Source organism: Lithobates pipiens, unplaced genomic scaffold (genome assembly GCF_037356315.1).
Source record: "Lithobates pipiens isolate NorthernLeopardFrog02 unplaced genomic scaffold, aLitPip1_a1.2 Scaffold_19, whole genome shotgun sequence".
Lineage (NCBI taxonomy): Eukaryota > Metazoa > Chordata > Amphibia > Anura > Ranidae > Lithobates > Lithobates pipiens.
In genome coordinates this window covers 578,430,526-578,450,510 of record NW_027507764.1, presented here as the reverse complement: position 1 = coordinate 578,450,510, position 19,985 = coordinate 578,430,526, and the positions used below count along the sequence as shown (strand labels likewise).

Sequence of the window (19,985 nt, the reverse complement as noted above, 5' to 3'; positions counted from 1 at the left end):
ATCCCCATACTCAGGAGAAGCAGCAGAATTTATTTTGGGGTGTCATTTCACATACGCCCATAGCATGTGTGAGCAATATATCATTTAGTGACAACTTTGTGTAAAAAAAAAAAAAAAATTTTTTTTTTGTCATTATTCAATCGCTTGAGGCAAAAAAATAAAATATTCAATGGGCTCAACATGCCTCTTATCAATTTCCTTAGGGGGTCTACTTTCCAAAATGGGGTCATTTGGGGGGGTTTTGTACTGCCCTGCCATTTTAGCACCTCAAGAAATGAGATAGGCAGTCGTAAACTAAAAGCTGCGTAAATTCCAGAAAACGTACCTTAGTTTGTAGATGTGACAACTTTTGCGCAAACCAATAAATATACAATTATTGACTTTTTTTTTACCAAAGACATGTGGCTGAATACATTTTGGCCTAAATGTATGACTAAAATTGAGTTTATTGGATTTTTCTAATAACAAAAAGTAGAAAATATCATTTTTTTTCAAAATTTGCGGTCTTTTTACGTTTATATCGCAAAAAATAAAAATCGCAGAGGCAATCAAATACCATCAAAAGAAAGCTCTATTTGTGGGAAGAAAAGGACGCAAATTTTGTTTGGGTACAACATTGCATGACCGCGCAATTACCAGTTAAAGCAGCGCAGTGCCAAAGTGTAAAAAGACCTCTGGTCATTTACCAGCAAAATGGTCCGGTCTGAAAGTGGTTAAAGTAGAACTATAGGCAAAACTATTTTTTTTGTTTTTCCATATTGGATAGAGCAAGGGAGGGTTATAACCCCTGTCAATCTTTTTATTTTATTTTTTTGCCATCTGTTTCCCATGGCGGAGATTTCCCTTCACTTCCTGTCTCATAGCCAAACAGGAAGTGAGTGAAAAACCCTGCAAATGAAAGCAATTCTTTTGGGGACCCCCAGATCACCAGAACTAGTGTCCACATTTTTGGGGACAACCCAAAATTGTGATTTTCTTTTTTTTACTTTTACATTCAATGATAATGGTAAGCAGGACAAATACAGAGCGTGAATCTCCTAATGGGGACACAGACAGCAATAAAAAAAATACTGACGGGGATTCTAATCCCTCTGCACCCTGTCCAAAAAAAAAAAAGTTTTGCCTTTAGTTACGCTTTAAATATTTTGAGACCGGACCATTTTGCTGGCTTAAGACCAGACCACTTTTTGCGATTCGGCACTGCGTCAATTTAACGGACAATTGCTCGGTCGTGCGACATGGCTCCCAAACAAAATTGACGTCCTTTTTTTCCCACAAATAGAGCTTTCTTTTGGTGGTATTTGATCACCTCTGCGGTTTTAATTTTTTGCGCTATAAACAAAAATAGAGCGACAATTTTGAAAAAAAACGCATAATTTTTTACTTTTTGTTATAATAAATATCCCCCAAAAATATATAAAAAAACATTGTTTTCCCTCAGTTTAGGCCGATATATTCTTTTACATATTTTTGGTTAAAAAAATCGCAATAAGCGATTATTGATTGGTTTGCGCAAAAGTTATAGCGTTTACAAAATAGGGGATAGTTTTATGGCATTTTTATTAATAATTTTTTTTTACTAGTAATGGCGACGATCAGCGATTTTTATTGTGACTGCGACATTATGGCGGACACATCGGACATTTTTGACACATTTTTGGGACCATTGTCATTTATACAGCAATCAATGCTATAAAAATGCAGTGATTCCTGTGTAAATGACACTGGCAGTGAAGGGGTTAACCAGGGAGTGGCAGTGTAGGGGTTAAGTGTTCCTAGGGGTGTGTTACTAACTGTTGGGGGCTGGGCTTTGGGGGCCTCTGCTCCAATCACATGGAACAGAGATCAGTATCACTTGTTGCTAGGCAGAACGGGGAGATGCTGTTTACAATGGCATCTCCCCGTTCAGCCGCCCCGTGTGACGATCGCGGTTATCCCCGCGGCGATCGAGTCCACGTGACCCACGACCGGACTCACGGGGGTCCCGACCGGCACGCGAGCGCACCGCCGGCGGCGCGCATGCAAGGGCAGGGCGGCATTTAAAAATGGACGTACCTGTATGCCAATATGCCTGCCCGTGCCATTCTGCTGACGTACATCGGCGTGCGCCGGTCGGGAACTGGTTAAGGTTGTCCTAACGTCTGTCTGCACTTAATCCCTGAAGTTAGTGAATGAGGTTAAGCACTGCTCACTTCCATCATCCAATCATGTGCAAGCAAAAGTGCTGTTTTTTTTGTGTTAACTTTACTTTCCTAGCGTGGGATTGGGTATTATTTGCAAATTAAAAATTTCACCAAATCCACTATGCTTTAGGCAATACCCCCCCCCCCCCCCCCCTTGAAAGTACCACATTTTTTTTGCAAAGTGAACAACCTATTTGCCTTTAGTAAAACAACCCCAGAGTGTCGGTTCTCAGCTCTGAGCTCAGGCAGTGAACACGTCAGCCTGCATGCGGCATATGTCTGTTCTGACATGGAGAGAATACAAGTAAATAACAATACACACACCTATACCTAAGAGCTAAGACTGCACTATGGTGATTCAATAAATTCATAGAAAGTTCCCTTTCAACGATCTCTCTTATAGATTTCCATGACTCTGCAGGAGACGGTAAATATCTCCAATGTCACGGTCAGGTTACCCTGACCTTTACTGGTTTATTATCAGGAGATGTAACATGGTAGAGTGGACTAATATGGAAAACTCACAAACTCAGCTAACACGGGTAATTTCTCGTGCTGCTTTGACGTCAATTTAGACTCTGTCATAATTTATGGTGAAGAAGAGACCGGTATAGTCTCAAAAGTGAAGTTCTTAAAGGCAGTAAAGAAGACGTTTAACCGTATGGTGTTTGTAACTCTGCAGATAATGCAAAGCTAGCCGTAAGCTGACGACTAAGCCCTTGTACACGCGGTCGGACATTCCGACAACAAAATCCGTCGGATTTTGTCCGACTGATTTTGTCCGAAACTTGTGTTGCATACACACGGTCGGACAAAGTTGTCGAAAAATCCGATCGTTCAGAACGTGATGACGTTATTTCGTTAGGACGGGACTACGTTCAGGCTAGTAGCCAATAGCTTTGGTCTAGGAATTTGATCTCAGCATGCGTGACACTTTGTCCGATCGTAATTCTCTACACACAATCGGACAAAGTCCGATCGGATCATGTTGTCGGAAAGTTTTATAGCCCAGCTCTAAAACTTTGTCCATAGGATATTCTGACGGAAACAGTCCGATGGAGCCCACACACAGTCGGATTATGCGACAACGCGGTCCGATCGGACATTTTCCGTCGGAATGTCCAACCGTGTGTACAAGGGCTAAGACTTCCTCTGCTTAGTAGCAGTAGTGGATGTAAACCCTCAGGCTGAATTCACACCTGAGCGTAGCGTCTTTCTGGTGTTTTTTTTTTACGCATTCATATGCACGATTTGGCTTTTTTTTTATTAATCAATAGCGAAAACTATCATCTGTTGCATCATTTGTTCCTAGGTTTTTCAGCTTTTTTAAAAATGTATTTTGTTATCATTATTATTCATTTATTATTATTATTGATTTATTTTTATTTTGTTAGGGTAAGGGGTTAGGTTAAAGTGGATGTAAACCCACTCTCATCCTTTCTAAACGACTGCAATATTGGTTATCTATAAGGATATATATGTCTCCTGCATGTATCCCTACCTGTCAAATGTCTCCCCTCAGACCCGAAAAACTGCAGATTCTGTGGGTGGGTCTGTTGTCCGGAGCTCGGTGGGTGGAGTCGTGATGTCAGTAGACTCCCCGCCCACCTCTACACTCCCCTTATCAATATGCATTTTCTCCTGTGTATTTATTACACTGAACTTCTGCTATGATCACTAACATCCAGTCAAAACCCAGAAAAGTCCCCACATGACTTCAGCATGCCAAATCACGCTGAGGTGTGGAACAGCCAATCCTTGCAGAGCTGCTGAAGAAAGGAGTGGGGGCGGGAAATAAAAAATAATGCATGTCTTAGGCTAGTGCCACGAGATATGTAAATCATCTGTCACAGCAAGGGGGAAGAACGGACAAAGTTTTCACAGTTTGTCCGTTTTATTTCACTGAAAAAAGATATGAGGATTGCTCAGAGCTGGATTAACTCTTTCTGGCGAGACTGGGCACAGCTGATCTAAAAACCCTATACTCTATATTGTGCCAGACAAAAAAAAAACAACTTTGTCCCATGTAAATCAGCATAAAAAACCCTAATGAACACCGCTTGTAGATATCTCCTTACTTGCTTAGTTTGTCCTTAGTTGTTAGATTGTTGTAATCCTTTTTGTACTTTAGAATGATGTCACTCAGAATGCCCAGATCTCCCCTGATTTACGGCACACTCTCTATGTGCTTGTCTATCTGTTATCAGGACTTCCTACGGCACAACACTGATATCCCAGGAGGCTGCAGAATCATTCAGAGCTTCCTTCTACACCCCCATGTGACCATGTGACCTCACATGCAGTGTAAACCAGGCCATTACTGCAGTCTTATCAGCTGAAGCTGATAAGACTGACACAGACAAACATTAGACAATCGGCACAAGTAAATACTATGAAATAAAACAAGTCAGCTATGAACAGGGAAGCAGGGTTGCCATAGAAACATTGGATTGAGAAGGAGGCTTGGTTAACAGTACAGGAAGTGCTCAATGTAAGGGCGGAAATACACTCCACTGTGGACTCAGAAAACAATACTTAAGATGGTGCTGCCTAACCCCTGGAAACAAGTTTTTAAAAGTTTCTTTAAACAGTAAGTTATATGCCATTTGGGCTGGATTACAGTGGCTATACTTTGATAATTACTTATTATAATGGACTAAATGAAAAGAAGGATCAGAGTGGGAGAGTTGACTTCCTCTTTAAGGTAAAGTTAGGGTTGGTGTTAGTTATTATTTATTTATTTTTGTTAGGGTATAATACTACCACTTCTACTACTAATAATAAATAAACACCCTAAGGCCCCTTTCACACGGTCGGACATTCTGCCAACCAAATCCGTTGAATTTTGTCCGACGGATTGTGTCCGAAACTGTTGCATACAAACGGTCGGACCAAGTTGTCGGAAAATCCGATCTTTCAGAACGTGATGACGTAATTTCGTTACGATGGGACTACGTTCAGGCTAGTAGCCAATAGCTTTGATGTAGGAATTTGATCTGAGCATGCGTGGCACTTTGTCCGATCGGAATTCTCTACACATGATCGGAGTATGTCCGATCGGACCAGTTTATCGGAAAATATTTCCAAGTTGGAAAATTGGATTATCCGACAACACGGTCCGATAGGACACATTCCGACTGATTCTCCAACCGTGTGTACAAGGGCTAAGGCCCCTTTCCCACGGGCTGTCCGATCAGGTCCGCCTGTCCGTTTTTTAGGCGGACCTGATGGAAACACTCCATTCACCTCTATGGAGCAACGATCTGATCCTGCCCAGAAAATCCAGACGGACGGAAACACCATTTTCCATGCGTCTGGCGGATCAGATGGAATCGGATGAAAACGAAAAGGCGGATCTGTTTTCATCTGATCTCCCCAAAGAGGTGAGCGGGACAGGTTCGTCTCGGCACAGTGAGCGGGGACGGATCTGTTATCCGCCTGCTTAGCGGGGATCAACAGATCGATACCCTGCTGAGCAAGGGGAGTCCGTCAAAATGGACATGCCATGTGTGAAAGGGGCCTAACCCAAATGCAAAATAAATAAAGACATTATTATTACTATTATTATTATTATTATTATTATTAATAATGATAAGTTAATTATTATTCTTGTATTATTACATATTATTAATACATTTTACTTATTTATGATGATTTTAATCATTTGTGTATTTATTTTACATTTATTTATTCATATATTATTTTTTTTTTTTTTTTCATTTGAGCAGAAAATTGCAACAAAACGCGTAAATAACATGTTTCCATCTATTTCTATGGTAATAACAATGCATCAAAAACGCAAATCTGCCCAATTAGAGCTACAAAAAAAAAAGCTCCAGAACATTTTTGAGCTTCAGACTTTTGGCTTCAGACAACTTGGAGTGGAGATGTCCACAGGGAATAATAGATGTGTGACATACAGTTTGCACTGTGTATCCTAAACGTTGGCCTTAGATATATTGTAATATTAGTTCTTCTCTATCATCTAAAGGCCTCGTATTTTTCCTTTCAGGTGGCATATACCGGGATCACCAATTTACGGGTCCAGTACATGTGGATGAGATCATTAACTGGCATTCTGTGGTCACAAGATACTTGTCACTAAAAGGACAGACAGATCGTGTCACCCCCGACAGAAGCGTTCCTCAGATCACAGAAGTCAACAGCAAACTGCTGCCACATCACATGCCAAATAAGAAACTCCACAATGGATGGCTCGAGTACTCTAACCAGTGACATTTCCCACCACAGGCAAAAACAAAGACTATCCCACAATGATCGGGACAGGTGGGGGGTACTTTTGGTTTGTGGACACCAGTCTATCACACCTATGAGCTTGTTGGACATAACATTTATAGAACCATTGGAATTAATATACAGTTGCCGCCACATCCCGCTTATGACTATAACGACCTCCACTCCTTAATTTCGAAGTTGCCCTTTAAATCCTTCATCCCAATTCCTGGGTTCTTTACAATGTGGCACTGCCCAGTCCCGCACAGTCATTGCATCTAAGAAAAGTCCTCTGCCCACTTGGTTGTGGCCCCCTTTTTTCCTATTCATGGTTCATACCTATGGTGGCACCTAACTATCCACCATGCAAGGACCATAGAAGTGAATAGATAGATGAGTTACAATCAGGAGGACGAAAGGTTTATTTCAGGGGTGTCCAACCTGTGGCCCACAGGCTGCATGTGGCCCAAGATGGCTGGGCCACATGCCATAAAATCGTAAACTTAAAAAAAATCAATTTTTTTTTGGAGGAATTTTTTTGTAAAAATGTGTTCACACTTAGTGAACATATGCAGCCAAACAAAAAATTGGCAGTGTCTCGTAACTGGGCTTTTTTACGTTTTATCTTCCCAAAGAAAAATCTCCCACTCTTCGCAATCACATCATGATTCATTCATCATGTATTCAGGTCATCAGTTTATAGCAGCACTTATATTTGTGAGCAACTTTGTTCAAGGATGAAGAACAGGAATGGCAAAATTACAACCAAAATATCTGATGAGCACCTTTAGAATTTAACTGAAAATTGCTACTCCATCCATCCAAGCAGATATTGATGCGTTTTGTTTATCAAAAACCCTGTCAAATATCGGACTTGTTTTTTTGTTGTTCTCTTTTTTACTTTTATAATAAAACAGGTCCTCTTCTTCCAATGTGACCCAGGAAGGTCAAAAGGTTGGACAACCCTGGTTTATTTAATCGACAACTTCACTAAAAGTGAAGTTGTTCTTTAAAAATACACATACGTGCCTCCAATCACCCAAAAAGTGCCCAATGCTACACACTTATAAGTAAGGATGAGCCGAACACCCTCCGGTTCGGTTTGCACCAGAACTTGCGAACAGACCTAAACTTCGTGTGAACTTTAGAACCCTATTAAAGTCTATGGGACTCGAACGTTCACAAACTAAAGTGCTAATTTTAAAGGCTAATATGCAAGTTACTGTCCTAAAAAGTGTTTGGGGACCCGGGTCCTGCCCCAGGGGACATGGATCAATGCAAAAAAAGTTTTAAAAACGGCAGTTTTTTCAGGAGCAGTGATTTTAATAATGATTAAAGTGAAACAATAAAAGTGTAATATAAAATTTCGTACCTGGGGGGTGTCTATAGTATGCCTGTGAAGGGGCGCATGTTTCCCGTGCTTAGAACTGTCCCTGCACAAAGTGTCATTTCTGCAGAAAAAAAAGTCATTTAAAATCACTTGCGGCTATAATGAATTGTCGGCTCCCGTAATACAGAGAACACTCATTGAAAGTCATTGATAAAAAAAAAAAGCGTGGGGTTCCCCCAAATTCAATTACCAGGCCCTTCAGGTCTGGTATGGATATTAAGGGGAACCCCGCGTCAAATAAAAAAAAATTGACGTGGGGGTCCCCCTAAAAATCCATACCAGACCCTTTATCCGAGCACGCAACCTGGCAGGCCGCAGGAAAAGAGGGGGGGATGAGAGAGTGCCCCCCTCCTGAACCGTACCAGGCCACATGCCCTCAACATTGGGAGGATGCTTTGGGGTCCCCCCCAAAGCACCATGTCCCCATGTTGATGGGGACAAGGGCCTCATCCCCACAGCCCTGGCTGGTGGTTGTGGGGGTCTGCGGGCGGGGGGCTTATCAGAATCTGGAAGCCACCTTTAACAAGGGGACCCCCAGATTCTGCCCCCCCTGTTTGAAATGGTAAGGGGTTATAAAAGTACCCCTACCATATCACAAAGAAAGTGTAAAAAATAGTTAAATGAGACAAACACACTTTTGAAAAATTCCTTTATTAAAAATAAAAAAAATAAAGAGATTCCAGCGGTGGTAATCCACTCTTGCTATCCAGCGACAGATGATCATCTCTCCGGGGTCTAGGGATGGCTGATCTGATCCAGCGACGGGTGATTTCTCAGTCCAGCGCAGTCTATCCATGCTTCCTCTGTCTGAGAAATCACCCGTCACTGGATCAGATCAGCCATCGCTGGACCCCGGAGAGATGATCATCCATCGCTGGATAGCAAGAGTGGGTTACCACCCCTTCAGGTCTGGTATGGATATTAAGGGGGAACCCCACGTCAATTTTTTTTTTTAATTTGATGCGGGGTTCCCCTTAATATCCACACCAGACCTGAAGGGCCTGGCAATTGAATTTGGGGGAACCCCATGCTTTTTTTTTTTTTTATCAATGACTTTCAATGAGTGTTCTCTGTATTACGGGAGCCGACTATTCATTATAGCCGCGAGTGATTTTAAATGACTTTTTTTCTGCAGAAATGACACTTTGTGCAGGGACAGTTCTAAGCACGGGAAACATGCGCCCCTTTACAGGCATACTATAGACACCCCCCAGGTACGAAATTTAAAGGAATATTACACTTTTATTGTTTTAAATAATCATTATTAAAATCACTGCTCCTGAAAAAACGTCAGTTTTTAAAACTTTTTTTTGCATTGATCCATGTCCCCTGGGGCAGGACCCGGGTCCCCAAACACTTTTTAGGACAGTAACTTGCATATTAGCCTTTAAAATTAGCACTTTAGATTTCTCCCATAGACTTGTACAGAGTGTTCTGCGGCTTTTCGAATTTGCCGCAAAACACCCCAAATTGTTCACAGTTCACCGAACAGGTGAACAGGCAATGTTCGAGTCGAACATGAGTTCGACTCGAACTCGAAGCTCATCCCTACTTATAAGTATGAAAGGGCCCAACTCTTCCCCACTCCTCCCAAACATAACGTTTCACAGCAGACTTCTGAGCAGTAGGAGAGTGGGAATCACTTTCGCCCCATTATCAGTTTGTCTCATAGAAAAGCATTGCTTCTAGCATCCCTTCAACTCCAGATGGAATGTTACTCATCAGCCAATAGCACATTGCTCCCCGAGTAAAGGCGTAGTGACATCACTGTGGGTAATATGAGAGGAAGCCCATGAACTGTTCAGGAACATGATACTACCCGAGCCAAGTGTTTCGACTTGATTACCAGCGTTGTCATATTGTGGCTAGTTAAATCAATAAACAAGAATATTTGATTTGGCTGTGAGATGGAGTTCTCCAACATGTGAAGGACAAAACCTTCATATCCAGAGCAAAACTGAGTTTTTTTGTGTTGAATCATAGATGTAAATATGAGCATTATGTGAAAATAGTGTTTTTTGTAATGGGTTTCTCAGACATACGGCTATGCTGACAAGTTCCTTTAAAGTGGTTGTAAACCCTTAGGCCGCGTACACACGGGCGGACTGTTCGCTCAACTTTGTTCGTCAAACAGTTTCAGCGGACAGTCCGCTCAAAATTAGCATGGACGGACTTGCCCACACACGACGAACGAACAGTCCGCTGAAACCGTGCGCGATGACGTGAACGGCACGTACGACGGGACTAGAAAACGACGTCCTATACACTGCAATGCAACCTTCGGCGTGTAAATTCTTTCTGAGTATGCGCGAGACTTAGTTTGACGAACTAGCCTACACACGGGCGGACTGTCCGCTCAAACCAAGTTTCAGCGGACAGTTTTTCGGGATTTCCGAAAAACTTTGTTCGTCAAGCTGTCCGCTGAAACTGTCCGCTGAAGCCCACACACGAGCGGACTGTCCGCTGAAACACTGTTCAGCGGACAAAGTTGAGCGAACAGTCCGCCCGTGTGTACGCGGCCTCACAACCAACTTTGACCTACAGGTAAGCCTAGATTAAGGCTTACCTGTAGGTCCAAGAAATATCTCCTAAACTGACACGGTTTAAGAGATATTTGCCAAAAGACAGGCACCGCTGTCTAGGGTCAACGGCGATATGCCGCGAGTGGCAGCTCCCGTGCGCATGCACGGGAGTGACGTCATCGCGGCTTCACCGAATGACAGCGGCGGAGCAGCGAGACCCACCGAGAAGATGGATGCGCCGGACTACAGGGGACAGCGGTGACTTCGCTGGCTCCTGTGTCAGGTAAGTGACACATAATGCAGTACTATGCGATGCATAGTAGTCCATTATGCTTTACCTTTGCAGGGAATGAAAGAGGAAGTAAACTCATCAGGGTTTACTTCCTCTTTAAAGTAAAGGTGTGGTTTGCCCGTATTCAGAACATCAGCAGGTTTATTTGAATGATGTCCCCACCATGTGAACACACACTATATGGTCGAAAGTTTGGTGACATCTAATCGTCACACCTATGTGGGATTGTTTGGCATCCCATTCCAATATCATGGGATTTAAATCGGAACTTTACTCTCTCAATCAACATTGACTATTTTTAATCCTTACGCTGTTAGCATTAGTAAATAGATAGGAAAGTATACTTCTCTTAAACTATTTTTATTATGTTTCTTCAGTTACTTCCTGGTTTCCGGCCTAGGCAAATTATGAAATACATCCCAGGAGTCTTCAGGAGAGGAGGAGGGGTTTTCTCAGTTAAGAACACCCCCCGTTTGCATGCCTGATCCAAGGGCAGATGGATTCCAGGAAGTAAATGCTACATGAATCATCTGCCCTTACTCAAGATGGCCACGGCCAGAAATGAGGGCATTTTTCAAAGTGATTTCCCAGCAAAATGAAGTATGGAGACATGGATGAAAGCGGGAGTTTGCTTTGAATATTAAAAATTAATTAAATGGAGTTTTTGATTTGTGGTGATACAGTTTAGGTCCACTTTAATATTTAGTTGACCACCAATTATGGCCACAATGACCTCTACAATTCAAGGGAGACCTTCCACAACTTTCTTCTTTGTGTCTGTGGGAATTTGTGACCATTCAGTCAATAGAGATTTTGTGAGGTTAGGTACTGGCATTGGGTGAGAAGACCTGGCTAGCAATCAGTGTTCTAGTTCATCCCAAAAGTGTTTAGTAGATTTGAGGTCAGGGCTCTGTGCAGGACGTTGGAGTTCCTCCAACCATACATCATGTATTTTTTTACATAGAGCACAGTCCTGCTGGAACATAAAAGGGTCTTCACCAAACCGTTATCACAAGGTTGGAAGAGCACAATCAGTGTTCCAATTCATCCCAAAAGTGTTTAGTAGATTGGAGGTCAGGGCTCTGTGCAGGATGTTGGAGTTCCTCCAACCAAACATCATGTATTTTTTTACATAGAGCACAGTCCTGCTGGAACAGAAAAGGGTCTTCACCAAACCGTTATCACAAGGTTGGAAGAGCACAATTGTCTAAAATGTCTTAAAATGCTCTGGATATAACGAAACCCTTCATTGGAAGCACCTGAACTCAATCATTTGGAGGGATTTCCACATAATTTTGCCCATATAATGGGTGTGATAGTTAGATGCCCACAACCTTTTGGCCATATCGGTTACCTGCCTTCCCTTTGTTCCCCAACCACCCAGTACTTCTGAGTTTTGAAGAGCATGTGACAGACTCTCTTCCCTCCTACTTGACAGTGCTGATGATTGGTCCCATTACTACCCAATGCCGGCACATAAAGGTGGAGAGAGTCCTTATCCAACGTAAGCTCCAAGTCATGACTTACACAAAGTTTCTATTCCTAAAGTATACCTAAAGACAATTTTATTCCTGCCTGTGTCACCTTTAAAGAGATTCACCCTCTGTATTTGTCCTGTTTAACATTATCATTGAAAGTGAAAGAAAAAGAATATCCCAGAATTTGGGTTGTCCCCAGAAAAAATAGAGGGGAAATCTTCTAACATGGACTCAAGTTCTCGTGATCCCCAAGAGATTCCCTAATTTGCATTGATTTCTTCTCACTTCCTGTTTTGGCTATGTTACAGGAAGTGAAGGTAAATCTCCTCAATGGGCCACAGATGGGGGGGGGGGGACCTGACAGAGGTTATAACCCTCCATTACTCTATGCAAAATGAAAAAAAAAAGCTTGCCTATAGTTCTACCTTAACTTTCACCAGCTGAATGGAGCGGTAGGCGAGTAAAGGAAATTTGAGCTTATTTAACTGGTGCTCGTACATTAATCTGAAACTATTGGTTTCCCTTGCATGGCCAAATGTAGGTTCACTCCAAGACAACCTGTACTGAAAAAAAAATTGCTGACACCTTCTGAAAATGCTCGGCCTTGCTGAGCGGGAAAAAGTGTGTAGCCAGTAAGTCTGAACGCCTAAGTCTTCAACATCTTCCAGGTCAGTGACTAAGCATGCATTAAACCCAGACGGCCAACATGACAACCAGAAGGAGAACTGAATAATGGCAGTCCCCATTTTTCTCTCGGTGCAGGTTTTCTTTAAAGGGAACACAGTGGTGTAGAGGTTAGCACTCTCACCTAGCAGTAAGTAGGGCCGCTGGTTCAAATCCCAACCACGACACCACCTGCCTGGAGTTTGCATGTTCTCCCTGTGCCTGTGTGGGTTTCCTCCGGGTACTCCGGTTTCCTCCCACAATCCAAAGACATGCAGGTAGATTAATTGGCTTCCGTCCAAAATTGGCCCTAGTAAATGAATGGAGACCTTGGATTGTGGGCTCATTGAGGGTAGGGATCAATGTGAGTGTGCAATGTACAGGGATAGGGGTAGACACTCACTCAGATTGAACTGGATGGACTGGTGTCTTTATTCAACCTTACTAACTATGAAACTATGGAATATGTAAATAGCTAATGTAAATAATTTATTATTATGCAGTCATATTTGAAAACTTTTCTTGGGGGGTATGGCTTATATAAATATGTTTTATATCCATGGGGGGAACCATAGTTGTTTCCTTCTTAGTAATCCTGCACAGTGGTTGTGCCTTGCTAATGCTCCTCGACACATGCTGACCAGACCAGATGGAAAAGAAGACATTTTCTATACAATGAATTGGTCTAATCATAGTTCTTCTTTAGGAACAACATTTAGTTAAATGATCAATACAACTGTTTGTAAAATTCAATTGCAAAAATATACAGCCAACATGTAAAAATAGTTGTCATGAAATAATTTCAAATAAACTTTATAATAAAACTGTAGATGCGTACTACTCACTAAAAATACATTAAATGTCTCCCTTTTAATGCTTTAACCCCTTACAAATCATGGATGTAACAGGCACACCTCTCGACTTTTTGAGACGGGAACGAGGGACACTTATTAGCAAAAGTATGTAGAGGCATTGGACACACCCCCTGCCACACCCCCTTAAAGGAGAATTATACAAAAAAAAATGATTAGTTAAAGGGGTTGTAAAGGTTCATTTTTTATTTTCTACATAGGTTCCTTTAAGCTAGTGCATTGTTGGTTCACTTACCTTTTCCTTCGATTTCCCTTCTAAATGTTTTTTTTCTTTGTCTGAATAGCTCACTTCCTGTTTCTCCTCAGTAAACTTCTCACCATCATCCGAGCTGGTGGTTAGTCAGCCAGAACAGCTTACTGAACAGATTACTGAGGAGGAACAGGAAGTGAGAAATTCAGACAAAGAAAACAAAGAAAAAAAACATTTATAAGGGAAATCGAAGGAAAAGGTAAGTGAACCAACAATGCACTGGCTGAAAGGAACCTATTTAGAAAATAAAAAACAAACCTTTACAACCCCTTTAAACCCACAAGTGCTTTTTTTTTTTTTACCACCGCTATTCCTTTATACTGGCTTTTTAAATTTACAAATGCAGCAATTTAGAAGTTGGATGAAAGGTTTAGTACCGTTAAACATGCTTTGAAAGGTAAATAGCGCATTTTATATACAACTATTTAGATCAGACCAAAATGAGGGACAAATGAGGAGCAAAGAGGGACAGAGGGACTTTGTTCCAAACCAGGGGCAGTTGGGAGCTATGCGTAACAGAAAAAAAGTACCGTAATCTTAGAAAATCTTAGAAAATGGGTCCTTCCTTCCTGCCGTTCCTGGGACTTGGTTAACAGCTCTGTATCTCAGGAGTGCTGTCAGGGTTTGTACATATGAGTAAATTATACGAGGGTTCTTCAAAAAGTTTTCACACATTTTTTGAGTTTTATATATATACAGTGGTGTGAAAAAGTGTTTGCCCCCTTCCTCATTTCCTGTTCCTTTGCATGTTTGTCACACTTAAGTGTTTCGGAACATCAAACCAATTTAAACAATAGTCAAGGACAACACAAGTAAACACAAAATGCAATTTGTAAATGAAGGTGTTTATTATTAAAGGTGAAAAAAAATCCAAACCATCATGGCCCTGTGTGAAAAAGTGATTGCCCCCTAAACCTAATAACTGGTTGGGCCACCCTTAGCAGCAACAACTGCAACCAAGCGTTTGCGATAACGTGCAATGAGGCTTTTACAGCATCCTGGAGGAATTTTGGCCCACTCATCTTTGCAGAATTGTCCTAATTCAGTTACATTAGAGGGTTTTCGAGCATGAACGGCCTTTTTAAGGTCATACCACAACATCTCAATAGGATTCAGGTCAGGACTTTGGCTAGGCCACTCCAAAGTCTTCATTTTGTTTCTCTTCAGCCATTCGGTGGTGGACTTGCTGGTGTGTTTAGGATCACTGTCCTGCTGCAGAACCCAAGTTCGTTTCAGCTTGAGTACACAAACAGATGGTCAGACATTCTCCTTCAGGATCTCTTGGTAGACAGCAGAATTCATAGTTCCTTTTATCACGGCAAGTCTTCCAGGTCCTGAAGCAGCAAAACAGCCCCAGATCATCACACTACCACCACCATATTTTACTGTTGGTATAATGTTCTTTTTATGAAATGCAGTGTTCCTTCTACGCCAGATATACTTGGACACACACCTTCCAAAGAGTTCCACTTTTGTCTCATCGGTCCACAGAATGTTGTCCCAAAAGTCTTGGGGATCATCAAGATGTGTTGTGGAGAAATTGAGACGAGCTTTGATGTTCTTTTTGCTCAGCAGTGGTTTTCTCCTTGGAACTCTGCCATGCAGGCCATTTTTGCCCAGTCTTTTCCTGATGGTGGAGGCATGAACGCTGACCTTAACTGAGGCAAGTGAGGCCTGCAGTTCCTTGGACGTTGTTGTGGGGTCTTTTGTGACCTCTTGGATGAGTCGTCGCTGCGCTCTTGGGGTAATTTTGGGCGGCCGGCCACTCCTGGGAAGGTTCACCACTGTTACATGTCTTCGCCATTTGTGGATCATGGCTCTCACTGTGGTTCGCTGGATTCCCAAAGCTTTGGAAATGGCTTTATAACCCTTTCCAGACTGATAGATCTCAATTACTTTCTTTCTCAATTGTTCCTGAATTCCTTTGGGTCTCGGCATGATGTGTAGCTTTTAAGGATCTTCTGGTGGACCTTACTGTGTCAAGCAGCTCCTATTTAAGTGATGCCTTGATTGTGAACAGGTGTGGCAATAATCAGGCCTGGGTGTGGCTAGAGAAATTGAACTCAGGTGTGGACAACCACAGTTATAGTATGTTTTAACAAGGGGGGCAATCACTTTTTCACACAAGGCCATGATGGTTTGGATTTTTTTTCACCTTTAATAATAAACACCTTCATTTACAAATTGCATTTTGTGTTTACTTGTGTTGTCCTTGACTATTGTTTAAATTGGTTTGATGTTCCGAAACACTTAAGTGTGACAAACATGCAAAGGAACAGGAAATGAGGAAGGGGGCAAACACTTTTTCACACCACTGTATATATATATATATATATATATAAAAGTGCGGAAACTTTTTGAAAGACCCCTTGTTATAACTTTGTCCGTGCTTTTATGTGCACAAACATTTCTAGAAACCTTGTAGGTTATATTTTGTTTAAATACTAACTTTACTTTTAGTTAATGTTAATCAGCCCAAATTAAAGCTGACCTCCAAGATGGTTAAAAAACTACTTTTGTAGTGGCAACCCCCACCACCGGAAGTAAATATTACTGCTTTTTCACCTACCCTTAAATCAGTGGCTCTTAACCACCAGGTTGTGGCCCAATGCTCCCCTCTCCTGGGCTTTCAGCCAGCTGGAGATCCCTTAACCTCCCATGATGCCTCCAAGCTTCCATAATCCACCCCAAAACTCCCATAGTGCCCACAGGCTCCCTGAAAGTCCTCAGCCTCCACAGTGCCACCCAGCCTCCCCACAGTGCCCTCCAGCTCCTAATAGTACCCCAAATATCGAACATCCCGAGCCCCCCCCCCCCCCCCCTGGAATCCTCATCCGCTACAGGGTCACAAAGTCAACTGCAGTTTCCATTAACCCACTCCACAAGAACTACACTCCCGCACAGTGACTTTAGCCCCACCCAGGGCTTCGAAAATTTCAATATATGTTTCCTGGCGCCTTCATGACAGCACACACACTGGGTTGTGACTCCGCCTCCAAAACCTGACAGGATTGGTTAACTATACATTTTCAAGAGAGACACCTCACTTCATTGTCTTTTTTATCCTCACCTGAAGAGATTGGATGGACATCGCAAGTCTCTTACCGCATTCGCCCCAGCAGGTTTAAGCCTCTCCTGTTTGGAAGTCCCTCCTGTACAGTCTCTAAAGGAGCTTCTATGGAGGGAACCCCAATCTGGTGGTCTCAGGGGCATCTGAAATGGAATTTCTGGCATTAGTAAGCTCTAAAGAAGCATCAATTATCGCAGTGGTCTCCTATCATCATTCTTGCACAGGTACTATTCAGGGCCGGATTAATAGCATCATGTGCTTGGTGCTGAGGATTTTGGTGGGCCTTTTATTGGGCACCCTTCTGCTTTCCAAGAGCCTGTGCTGGCATGCGCCCAAACTCAAAAGTGAGCAGCCACACAGGCATAACACTAGGGAAGCCTGGCATTTGACTTGCCAAGTTTCTGTAAGGGCCGTGCATTGGTGTGCACTCTGAGCTGAAAGAGTGCAGCTTCGCAGGCCTAACACTATGGCAGCCCCAGACTTCTTTAAGAGCCCTGTATTGGCATGCCCCAGGCTTCTGTTAGGACTGCTCATGCAGTGCCCATTAACAATCCCACCACTCTGCCCAGGCGGTGCATGTGGAATGCAGGGCCCGTCAGGGGAGATCTCTTCCCGTTGACCCATTGCTTTCCATGTCCTTTTTGGGTGGCTGGGCCTATATTGAGGTAGGGGCCTGGAGCTGCAGCTCCAATAGCCCCTACGTTAATCCAGCCCTAGTACTATCTCTTTTACCTTTTTTCTTTCCTATTAGGCTTACAGAGCCTTGGTTTCCCACGAGCGCAGGGTCTGGGGCTGTCATGGCCACCATGTCTCTCTCCTCGCTTTGCACATGCCGGTCAGAGCCTAAGATGGGGCGGGTACGATCTGGCCCCTTCTGCGCATGCACGAGGGCATCACTTCTGCTGCGACCGCGGCGGCAGATTTAAAAGCCCAAGATTATTTGTCAGTGACTCTCTGGTCACTGCTCTGCACAGAAGGCTGCCTTTTTTCTATTATTATTTTCTCTCCCTGTATATTATTTACATTACATTATTTTCTTGCACCCACCCAACTGACGAGTTATTTCCCAGTGTGTGCTGCCATGAAGGCGTCAGGAAAACGGAAAATTGTATACTCACCTTTCCGTAGTTTTCCTTTCCTGACGCATCTTCATGGCAGCACACAGAAGCCCGCCCGTTCTTAGATAATAGATACAGAGAATGAAGCGAGGTGTCTCTCTTGAAAATGTATAGTTAACCAATCCTGTCAGGTTGTGGAGGCGGAGTCACAACCCAGTGTGTGTGCTGCCATGAGGATGCGCCAGGAAAGGAAAATTACGGAAAGGTGAGTATACAATTTTCCGTTTTTCCATTTCCATACTTTTAATGTGTGAGTGTACAGTGCTTTGAAAAAGTATTCATACCCCTTGACATTTTCCACATTTTGTCATGTTACAACCAAAAAAGTGAATGTATTTTATTGGGATTTTATGTGAGAGACCAACACAAAGTGGCACATGTAGCACTAACCCCCGAAGGAGCTGCTGGTTAGATTTGGGCTTACCGTTACCTTCTTTTTCCTCAATTCACGTCTAGGGGTGTCCCGTGGTAGATGGCCCAGTAACTTGAGAGACTGACGACAGATCCACTTAAATGGATTTTATTGGCAAAAAAACGTAGACAATGAACGGTCTCTTAAAATGGGATCAGAGAGTTGGAAAGGAAGTTCAGGTACTCTTAGTGTCAAAGTCAATGTTGAAGAACTTGCTTACTTTGACTGCATCCAGAGAATAGCCATTCACAACTGGATGATCACTCAAGTTGGATAGTCCCTCTCTCACAAGGCCGAGCAGCCAACATGATGCTTACTCAGGAACAAGTCTCTGCCACAGACATTGTTGTAGAACATACAAGATTAAATCTCTGCCACAGACGTTGTTGTAGAACACGTAGGAAAACTAAGCTTGAAGAACACTCGTGTGATACCTGGATCTTTCAGCCAGCTTGGCGATATCCACAAGACCGGATTCTCTTGGGTACTTCAGCTCCTCCAGGCTCTTGCTAAGAACCAACCCATACGTGGCCTTCTTCTGAAGAGTCCTCTCCTGGATAGCATGAAGTCACTGGGTCTCTCCCAAACCGGAGACGGCACCCAAACACCTCAGAATCCTCCTTTAGTTTCCTTGCCTCGGGCTAGCCAGCCCCGATACAACAAGATCGGGTGGATCCGCACCGCAGGCCATAACCTTCCTGGGGGCTGGTCAGGAGGACCAGGACCATGAAGTCAGTACATCCTTCTGGACCGGATCCCCAAACCACGTGACATCGGCATCTTAAATACCCTCTCCCAGAAAGCACAGCAAGAGCGCCACTCCCACTGGGCGGGCTCCGAAAGAGAGTAACTTAAACACTCAACCAGACCATAGTTCCATGCCTGCCAGAAGAGACAGTGCCCCCTGTGGCCAGGCTGAACATCTCATAGTCCAGTCAGACTGATGCTGAGGTCCAAATTTAGACAATTGTACCCAAACCAAACTGCAGTTCAGGTGTAACTTTAAATTTGAAAAACACATAGCGCGTGCTCTTCAGGAGTCGGCACTACACACATAATTATGGAGTGGAAGGAAAATGATAAATGGTTTCCAAATAAATATGTGAAAAGTGTGGTGTGCATTTGTATTCCACACCCCTGAGTCAAAACTTTGCAGAACCACCTTGTTCTCTGCAATTACAGTTGCAAGTCTTTTTGGGGATGTCTCTACCAGCTTTGCACATCTAGAGAGGGACATTTTTGCCCATTCTTCTTTGCAAAATAGCTCAAGTGCTGTCAGATTGGATGGAGTGTGTCTATGAACAGCAATTTTCAAGTCTTGCCACAGATTCTCTATTGGATTTAGCTCTGAACTTTGAATATGCTTTGATCTAAACCATTTCATTGCAGCTCTGGCTGTATGTTTGGGTCATTGTCCTGTTGAAAGGTGAACCTTTGCCTAGTCTCAAGTCTTTTGCAGACTCTAACACAGGGTTTCTTAACCAGGGTTCCTCCCGAGGTTG

General features: G+C 42.9%; 1 protein-coding gene across 1 annotated transcript in view; it reads left to right on the top strand.

Annotated features, from left to right (window-relative positions):
• LOC143998115 (uncharacterized) overlaps positions 1-7,620 on the top strand; it is a 195,754-nt gene extending 188,134 nt beyond the window's left edge. The window contains exon 28 of the mRNA XM_077493859.1: positions 6,196-7,620. Within this exon, the coding sequence (XP_077349985.1) occupies positions 6,196-6,419 (224 nt within the window). The 3' untranslated portion in view covers positions 6,420-7,620. The remainder of the gene's footprint in view (positions 1-6,195) is intronic.
• Positions 7,621-19,985: the final 12,365 nt, after the last annotated feature.